This window comes from Toxorhynchites rutilus, chromosome 2 (genome assembly GCF_029784135.1).
Source record: "Toxorhynchites rutilus septentrionalis strain SRP chromosome 2, ASM2978413v1, whole genome shotgun sequence".
Lineage (NCBI taxonomy): Eukaryota > Metazoa > Arthropoda > Insecta > Diptera > Culicidae > Toxorhynchites > Toxorhynchites rutilus.
Window position 1 is genome coordinate 271,759,646 of NC_073745.1, and position 10,408 is coordinate 271,770,053.

A 10,408-nucleotide genomic window follows, 5' to 3' on the forward strand; every position below is an offset into this window, starting at 1 on the left:
AACCAAAGGATTGGGGTTTGTTTTTACGGTTCAAGTACCCTTATCAACCTGTTAGAGGATACACTCAAGCATTGACACGTAGCACAAACTGCAACACAGAAGCCATCTCAATAAATTGTTGCTTTTGTCGAGATTTAGTTGTTTATTGTTTATACGGGGGTGCATCTCTCCGAACCCGTTGGTGTGTTGTGGTGGTAATCAGAAGCTTTACGCACAAAAAAATAAAACAATATAAAACCAAACTTGGCGCCACAATTGCCGACATCGGCCGTCGTGTGTCTGGACGCGCGGTGCGTCCGAAGGAAGATTTTTCTGATGATCAAAGCCGCTGTCTTGAGTTCTTCAGCTTGGGGGGACCTGGGCTCGAAAGTTACCTCATTTCAGTCACCAGGTAACTGGACTAATTCGCAGGACAAATGGGAATTCATTCCGAAAGCCTTTGTTTTGTATGCGTGCCATTAATTAAAGCCAGAGCCAGGACAGGTACTTTTTCTTGACATTTTCTGGATGCCTGCTATATATACCCCAAGTGGAGGAAGGATCAATTCAGTAACAATCCAGAATCAGGACACGAATCATACGACTCATTTTAAATTCAGAATTCGACCGAAAGGCAGAGAGAGAGTACGTGATCTGAACAATAGTTGTTTAATTTTACACAATAACATACATATTCTGGGACAAAAGTGAAAATGCTTGGTGCCGACATTTATCAGAGTTTGAAGCGCAAGATGGTCACTGCCTTGCAGATAAGCAGTAGCGTTGTATCGGAAGGAATCCCCATCGATGAGCTATGGCGAACCGCCGCGGAATGTAATTCTGCGGGTGAAGATTCAGTGAGTAGCTTGGATTCGATAACGGAGGCGGTGCTCAATGACGAAGGATACCGGGCGTTTAGCAGTGAGATTCACCGCACCAACAGTGGGACTATGGTGCGCGGTGTGTTGACCTTCATGGAACGCCGACAAAGGGCGGGAACCATGACGAAAACTGTGAACCGGGACATGGATGAATACGAGGACTTCATTGATGTGGTGAGTGATTGTTTTGTAGCTTCCAATTTTTTTTTGCAATTCATGTCATAAGATTCACTGTAATTTATAATGAATTTCGCATCGTATTACGCTTAACTCAGTGCAAGAAAGGAGTTTGTGTGGTTATTATGAAATATTTATACGTGTACAATCTATTTCATGAAATTTGCTCAATATTAATTTCTGAAAAAATCAAATATTTCGCGAATATTTATTGTGTCCTTTTTTTCTCATTCATTCAGAAGAAACTTTGCAAAATCAGCATCTATCGTACAGTTGATCATGTATTCATTTCACCTCACTACAGTTTACCTGACCACAGGTAGCTTTTATTTTGATCAGAAATAACGGTCAGTCATGGGCGTTTCTTATCTTGGAATTTCCTAAAGTATAATCCCCAAAGAGAAAAATAGTTAATTCGTCTTTATACTGTTAAACTCGTTCAATAGATGTAAATGTTTAGATTCTGCCTGGGTGTTTTTTTACCCACCATGTTTCAATGACGGTATTTTTTTTTCATTACAATGATTGTATTGGTTTTTTTTCAACTCAAACATAAAACACGTAATTTTGTACCCATTCGAACATTCAAACTAAAAAAAACCCTGGTTTAATGATCGCAACTGTAGAACCATTATTTATCGTGATCTGGCAGATCAGGAAAAATAACAAAAAATCCTAATGATCTTAAATTATTCAAAACTCGTCGGAACAAAGTGACTATGCTTATTCGTCAGGCGAGGCAAACGCTCTATGGTAACCGGATTGACACCAATGTTCGTTCTAAGCAATTATGGAAAGAATAGAAAGCCTTAGGTCTAGGTGAATCTAAGAAATCGTCTCCTGTGTCATTTGATCCAAATGAAATAAATGAAATTTTCGTTAGCAATTTTTCTGAAAGATCGAGCTTTATCAAAAGAACAACAATTGATCCCCTATTACACGAAGATCATTTTATTTCAATCTAATAAGTGAAATCTATGTCGTAATTCCATTATTCCACATGGCACATAATGCTACAGGTCTTGATTTTTTTCCAACAAAATCAATCCACTTGTGATTAAACCTATAGTTCACTTTTTCAACTGCATCACAACAACAAGCATTCTTCCCGAGGGTTGGAAGAAGTCGAAAATAATTCCGATCAAGAAGAAAGCTGATTCAGACAATATTCAGAATCTTCGTCACGTAAGCATACTTTGTGCGTTATCTAGGGTACGAACGAATTGTAAAAAATCAAATCTGCCTTCATGTGAATCAAAATAATCTGTTTAGTGCAATTCAATCCGGATAAGAGACGACCAGTTGTTCTATTACTTCTCGATTTTTCTAAAGCCTTTGACACAATTTCCCACGAAATGCTTTGCAAAAAATTGGCTCAAAATTTTAATTTTTCTAAGCTTGCAACCGCACTAATTCAATCATATTTGACCTTGGCATTGGTATTCAATCCAGCTTCTGTTTTGATAAATGTGGGAAAGTGTACGCTGGTCTTCGTACATTGTATGCTACTAGGGTAGAATATAGTATCAATCATGGTAGCAATAGTACCAATCATGGTAAGGGTCTGTCCACATACCACATGTACAATTTTAGGGGGGTAGGGGCTACGGAAATGTCCACGCTTGTCCACGGTGAGGGGGGAGGGGGTATAGACAATATCCACGTAGACACGTTGAATGAATATTTCGAAAAAATTGGAGTTTGACTGAGATGTGGTACTCGGTGGAGTAACTATTTGGGCCGTACTCACCAGATATTGCATCTTCAGATGCCGTTGAAAAAAAGGGCAAGAATTTCGACTCATGTGATGGCATAAAAAGTATCCTGCACAGTTTTTTGTCGAGAAAACAAAAGGTCTGTGGATTTGTGGAGAACAAAAAACGGTCACATACAGTATGTTTCAAGAAGTTAGAACCACTCAAGTTTTTGAATTTATCAGCGATCAGGAAAAGCTCGGTTGAAACGAAGTGTATATAGCGAAAAACATTAACTATCTCCGTTAATTTTATAAAGGAGTGATAATGTTAAATGGGGAGTAACATCTGATTCTAAAGTTATGAAACACTGATACGTTGTTTTTTTTTTTTTGAAGGATTACAAAGGATTACAAAAGTTTAGTGAACAGCATCAACTATTAGGGACAGATTATTTTGAGCGTTTATAACATTGGCTATTTGAATTTAATTGTTCTATTTAGGCACCAAACATTAAAAAACAAACCCGCCAGTGTTTCATAACTATAGAACCAGATGGGAAAGTTAGTAGTAGAACGAAGTATTTCGGAATCATTTGTTGCTGTTTTTGTGTCAAAACCACCACGATTATTGGGTAATTGGCACCAGTTAACGAAATCCGGACGGTCTTCAGGGACTAGGGACTTCCCAGATCAAAACCCATTCGAGAACTTGTGATGAATAATCTTATGAAGGGTAGATGTAGCTAAAAAGCAGTATCATTATTTGAACGGACCTAGAACTAAAATGAGTTACGGATTAGAAACTGGTTGTAATTCATGCAAAATCGATTTAAATTTTGGAAAGGAGTGATAGTTTTCCATCTAGTTCTTTATTTGAGAATCACCGGCATTTTTTGTTTTTTTGAATTTTTAGCGCCTGAACAAAACAATAAAGTTCAAATGGTCTGTCTTACAATTGGTCTGTCTTAATTTTATAAAGGAGTGATAATGTTAAATGGGGAGTAACATCTGATTCTAAAGTTATGAAACACCGATACTTTGTTTGTTGTTACAAAAGTTTAGTGAACAGCATCAACTATTAGGGACAGATTATTTTGAGCGTTTATAAAATTAGCTATTTGAATTTAATTGTTCTATTTAGGCGCCAAACATTAAAAAAACAAAACCCCCAGTGTTTCATAACTATAGAACCAGATGGAAAAGTCAGGAGTAGAACGAATTATTTCGGAATCATTTGTTGCTGTTTTTGTGTCAAAACCACCATGATTATTGGGTAATTGGCACCAGTTAACGAAATCCGGACGGTCTTCAGGGACTAGGGACTTCCCAGATCAAAACCCATTCGAGAACTTGTGATGAATAATCTTATGAAGGGCAGATGTAGCTAAAAAGCAGTGTCATTATCTGAACGTACCTAGAACTAAAATGAGTTACGGATTAGAAACTGGTTGTAATTCATGCAAAACCGATTTAAATTTTGAAAAGGAGTGATAGCCTTCCTTCTGGTTCTTTATTTGAGAATCACCGGCATTTTTTGTTTTTTTTTAAATTTTAAGCGCCTGAACAAAACAATAAAGTTCAAATGGTCTGTCTTACAAATGTTATTATATCCTACACTATATACTCCATTTCACTCGGAAGCTTAAAGAACTTTCTAGGTTAAAAACTGAAACAGCTAAACCAGCTTACGTTAATTTATGACAGAAAATGTCCGAGACTAGATTCACTAGTGATGTTCCTAACTGAACAGTGATACAAATAACTTCACGGAAATGTTAGGCAATAAACCAAAAATTGATTACAAACCGCAATGAAACTAATGAAGCTAACATTTTTATCAAGCGAAAACATAGAATAGAAAATAAAAACGAATTTAAAATAGAATTTATACGCAATACAACTTTTCCCCCAGAATTTTGTTTCCAAGAAGAGAAGAAATGTCCACGTGGACAACAGAGGGAGGGGTATAGAAAATGTCCACGCTTGTCCACGGAGGGGGAGGAGGGTGTTTAAAATCACGCTTTTTCTGTCCACGTGGTATGTGACTTCGACTTCGACTTCGCGCTTCGTTTCCATAATTTTTGTCGAGTGTATAATCAACGACATAGTATTGCATACTAGGAATAAGATTTAGAGTCATAGTTTTATTTAAGAATTATTATCGAAGTATTATTTGAATCCTATTAATACTTTTTCCATGTGACACCGACTATTACCATAATAGGTACACTTATTACGAAACTCCAGGAACACTATTACCATAATGGGTACATGGAAGCAGCATTTTCAAACATGTTTTTCATACAATTTAGTCAATTAATCATCCAAATATCAGTGAGAATCTTCAAGAACAGAGTTCAATCTGCTAGAAAAAGTATATTTATGTATACTTTTGAACTAAAATAGAGTATTTATTCGCCAATTTCTGTAAGTTGGTGACATATGTCCTCCATAATTGGTACACTTACCCTACTTCTTTCCTCAGTGCAGAAATTAAACTCAAGCTTCTCAAAAGTCTTGCATTACTAGGGATTCCATATGTCCTGATTTAGCAGAACATGTCCTGCTTTGAGATTCATTTGAGGCGTTCTAATTTATTTTTCTTATTTGTATAACATTTGTCCTGATTTTCATAAGAAAATCAATTGATGCATATGTGATTCATAAGGGTTGGTAGGCAATGGGCAATATGTGCATTTTGTCATTTTGTTGAAACAGAAGTTTGGGATACACAATTAATCATTACAGTTAAATCTGTTTTGGGAAAGCATTTCCAGATACCGAAATATTGCAACAATATTCAATTGGAATCCACTTCCAATCCATACTGAATTATGTGGTGTAAAAATCAAATCGCTTAGAAGATTTGGGCTTCAGAAGGAGAACTTGCGTTTTATACATCATAAAAGCTTCACGCGCGTGATGTCGTCATGTCCGGAGTGTCTTCACCGCATGATTCGTCTGAGAAATATTCTTTCTCCTCTTTTACTTCTTACGTTCATCGTCTCTAGTCTCCAAAGCCATTGCCTTGAGAAAGTCACTCGATCCCTCGCGCGTCCAGCTCATCCAGCAACGGTTTTGCCCAGACGGTGTACTCACGAAGAATGTCTGATAAATATTTTGAAAAAATAGATTTGAGTACTTTGGTCGTTTGAAGTGCAAACCACATACAAAGTGTTTCATTTATTTAAATCTTCAAAAAATGATAATGGTTTGGTCATGAGGCGAGACTAGACAATAGAAGGGTAGATTCAGGACCAGCTGTTGATTATTCAATCAGGTTGTCGACTACCTGGGAAAACCTTGAAAATTAGGGAATATCAGGGAATTCAAACAATGTCAGAGAAAATCAGGAAATATCAGGGATTGTCGTCATCAATCCGAGAAAAAAAATGCAATTTCGTCGTTTAAATTTTTGATTATTGAAGTAATTAGAGAGTTAATGAAAGTTAATGTATGTCACTAGTTTGACTCCCTGTAAGGTTTTCAGTATATGTTGTTCTTTTTTGTCTGTTGGTGAACTTTGTCCTTCAAAAGGGTTAACAGGGCAAGAGAAGACAGTTTCTACATTCGCACTATTTTTGCTGGCGTTTGGTAAATATGTTTGCGTAAACAGAAAGAGAAGTACCATAAAATCTTGTTTAGTTGGCAATCTTTGGTTTGGCAATTTTCATCGGTTTAAAGAAAAATGTTTTCTATGTTACAGGAAATATCCCTGTTCTCTGTAACATAGGAAGCATGACAGCAAAATGGCAGGCCAAGGCAGGTTGCAAGATCCGTATCTTTCGCCATGGTTGATCGACAGTAGCTAGGATGCGCGAGCTGTTCCATATGGTAAACTCTGGAATGTGGGTAGCTTCGGATTGCATACATATACACGGTGCGTCCAAGAATGGATGAATTCAAGAAACTCTCCAGAATATTATGACAGGGATATTTTACACCGCATGTTTTTATGAAAACATGCATGGGGAAACGGTTGTGCTATGCGACAAGTTTATGGTGCTATGTTTCACTATGGAGGAATAGCATCAATAAAATTATCCAGCTAGTTACTGCAACGTGCTCCGAATTCTTATTCTCTTTATCTAGAAGACAAGCAAAGCCGAAAGAAAGAAGTTTTTGTGTAAAATGAATCAAAGTTAATTAAACGGCTATGAGAAGCAGAAGCGAAATTGTTCGAGGTGAAACGAGGAAAATTTTGGAAAACGCACAGAAGACAGCTAATAGATTACAAGAAGCATCGTTTCGTTAAAACCGTAACAGTTTCGTGAAATTGATCGAAATCAAAATGGAAATGACTCGCTCTGAACAAGTGTTTAACGCTTTGAACGAGAATGACGAGTCTAGCTCGTCATGAGCTTCCCTGAACAAACTGACGTTATGACGTTGACTGATATATACGGCTACAAGAATGGGAGTATTCTATGCGAAAGTGATAATGACAGTGTTGAATTGAGTGAATATGAACCGTAAGTTTCTATATCAATCCCTCCTCTTAGAACCAAGAAAATTAAATCGTCGGCCAGAGCAGTACTGATCGAAAATAAAATGTCGTTCAAGGGGTTAAGGATCCTTTAACCGTCCGAGGGTGATAAAAAAGTGAAATCTAATTTGCTTAATTTGCAAAAAAAAAAGGACATCACGCGCTTTGTGCAGGAAACCATAATTGTGAATATAATTGTTTAATTATAATTTTCTCATTATTTAATAAAATATATTTATATACAGCAATTCAGCTTTCAAGAAAAAATAATATAAAAAAGCACCGAGGATCATCCGCTCGCGGATAATAGGGGTTCCACTGTATGTTATCCCACCACATTCCACTTCCAAATACGGAAAATCATTCTTCGTGAGAGGCGTTTCACATTGGTATTCATTACCCAACGATCTTACTCTAATAAATTCAAAAATTGCATTACATTAGATGAACTAGTTAAATTAAAATTAATGAAAGTTTTATTAGTGCCGCACTGTTCTGTATCATTGTAGCATTTGACTGAGACTAAAGTCTCAAGTTACATAATATTAAATAAATAAATTAAGATTGTATTTTCCTTCAACAAATATATAATCACAACTTTCATCCTCCATTACAGCTCCCGAAATCATATTACGAAGACACGGATCCATTCTTCCTCGATGAATCTCTGCCAAAAGCCATACCGACATCCATCGCAACCGTACCGGAAACATCTGGAAACTACGTTACCGCAATCGAATCAAACACCACGAATAGTAGCGACGAAGCGATTCCAGAGTCAACCGCAGCGCGAGCACTACAATTCTCCGAACGCGACGACGAATCGGACAGCGGTCAAGGAAGTGGTGGCGAGTCACGCGCTTCCGACACTGTTGACACCGCGAACATTTCCGATTTGATCAGTTCCCTCGAGTGCTCTGCTTTGGATATTGACCTAGCCGAGACGAGATCCCCGACGGTGGACAAAGTTCAGCAGAACCGTTGGGGCGCGAGCATCTTTTGGGACTTGAAGAATAAGTTACGCTCTTCGTTGCGGAAGCCGAAGAGCGCGGAAAAGCTGGGCAAGGAGTTCGATAAGCTCCCGGAAATGCCAAGGACGACGCTAAACATTGAGGAATACAAGAAAAAGTATCAGGATGATGCGGAACTGGAGCAGCTTTTCCAATCACTTTGCAATGCCGAGTTTCCGGCGCAAAGTCCAACGGGGAAATTAATCGAGCAAATCAAGGAACAGATACACGTTAAAAAGCAGTTGAAAAAAGCCCTAGCAATTGGTCGAACATCCGCGGAGTTCCAGTGCTCTGGACAGCTAGTTGAGGCAGAACGATTGCTGCTGCTATCATCTTTACGAGAAATAGCTGCAAAAAGAGAACTGAGGGATATAACTCGCAATAAGATGGCAGATAGTGACCGAAAGGTTGACTTCGTGACGGTAACAAACTTCCAATTTTCGTTGGGTGAACGAGCCATAAACGACACCTTGTTTGACTATTTCTACGTAGTGGTTTGTTCCTATAAGAACCAGATCCACGTGACACAGGCTGTCCAACAGTATAAGAATCGTGTTTACATAATGAACAGTAACATCACGTTTCATGATCTGGAGGACGGATACGAAATTAAGGTGGAAATCTTCGCTCTCAGAATGAGAAAAAACTCAGCCTATACCAACAGCCCACGAAAAGACAAAAAATCTCCCATCAAGACGAAGCTACGCCAGCAAATCAAGAAACTCTCGTCGAGTCGTCCTAGTTCTCCGCCGTGTTTGGATTTCGACAACGAATTCTCTCGCTTCAAATCCCAGGGATCGGTATCCATAACCGCGTCCAACATACAACCCTCGGGTTCCGCTAATCTCCAACAAGATTCTACTGTATTCAATTCCACGTACCGTCCTATTACGAACAACTTCCAACAAACCATACGACAGCACGGCAATCAGAATGTCTTTCTTGTGGAGAGCTCCAAGTTTTTGATGCTTGACGAAATGAACTACAACTCCAACCTGCTCGGAAGCATTGAGATGACCATCAAAACTGAGGTCCTATTCGCCAACCCCACCGTGAGTGGGTTCTTGACGGTAGGGGAGCGGAAAGACGACAGGCTCGATTGGAACCGCAAGTGGTGCAAAGTTAATGGGTTCGAGCTAGAGTTCTACAATTACCCTCAGGAGAGCCAGGGAAATGTAAGTTTGATTGTATACCGATAACAAATTTTCGCCATATTTTAAACTTATGCATTCATCTTCACAGATACCGACACTCGTGATAGATTTGAAGAAGTGTATCAACAAAACGGTGGGGCATGTCGGAAGATCAACATGCTCACGACCTCGTACGTTCCAGATAAAAGTACACGACGGGGATGATTCCGAGTGCTACGATGCTGATCTTTACGCGAAGATCTGTCGCTTCCAGGATATTTTGGAACACGAATACCACCCCCGACGGTCGTCCTGGAGTGATACCAAGAGTTATCTACTATCCGCCGATACAGTGCAAGAGCTGAACACATGGCTCAGGGAGCTGAATCGTGCTGTTTCGTTTCTGAACACGTGGCGAGTTTGAGATTCGACCATTTGTGTTCATCGCAACAGTTGGGAAGATAGTTTAGTTAAGCTCTTGTTACTTACTTGTAGGAAAATAGTTATAGTCGCAGTGACACAATATGCCTCAAATTGCTGGCAAATGATGTGAATTTTAAAATAAGTATCTTTTTTTTATTTATGGGCACATTATTAGTTTCTCTTTTTTTATCGTCCGATGGTTAGATACAGCTTGAAAATTTCAAAACTCGCGAATGCAGTGATACTACGTCAATTTTTTTTGTAAATACTATGTTAAGGTCCACAAAAACAAAGTGTAGCTCGTAGGGAATTCGCTGAATATTCTGATGTTGTTAAAATGAAAAAGTAGTAAAAAACAATATGTATTTTTCCAACTAGCAATAATCGCACCTCAGATCAACTCATTAGTTACGCTACCCCCACTTCGCAAAGCTTGTTCTTTTTTACAATATGAAAAACCCGTTCATACCGTTGAAATAAAATGATTGGTTAAAATTATAATCTGTAATGATTTTTTGATGTATTTTAATGATGTTGATGGTCCCGCCTTCTTCCCCTACAGAGGTTTCGATGAAGACGAGTTATCTGAAAGATAATAATAAATAAAGTTCAAAAAATTGCAA

At 38.3% G+C, this 10,408-nt stretch overlaps 1 protein-coding gene across 1 annotated transcript; it reads left to right on the forward strand.

Annotated features, from left to right (window-relative positions):
* Nucleotides 1-522: 522 nt before the first annotated feature.
* Nucleotides 523-9,875, forward strand: LOC129770648 (anillin-like). Its single transcript, XM_055773603.1, has 3 exons — nt 523-1,034; nt 7,836-9,404; nt 9,472-9,875. The coding sequence occupies exons 1-3, from the start codon at nt 693-695 to the stop codon at nt 9,784-9,786; spliced, it is 2,226 nt and encodes a 741-aa protein (XP_055629578.1). The 5' UTR covers nt 523-692; the 3' UTR covers nt 9,787-9,875.
* The last annotated feature ends 533 nt before the right edge of the window (nt 9,876-10,408 follow it).

What these genes read in the sequence shown, in the direction of transcription:
- LOC129770648 (XM_055773603.1), top strand. Translation starts at nt 693, where the DNA reads ATGCTTGGTGCCGACATTTATCAGAGTTTGAAGCGCAAGATGGTCACT. An exon ending in ACGAGGACTTCATTGATGTG is followed by an intron (nt 1,035 to 7,835) that starts GTGAGTGATTGT and finishes CCTCCATTACAG; the next exon opens with CTCCCGAAATCATATTACGA. An exon ending in CTCAGGAGAGCCAGGGAAAT is followed by an intron (nt 9,405 to 9,471) that starts GTAAGTTTGATT and finishes TCATCTTCACAG; the next exon opens with ATACCGACACTCGTGATAGA.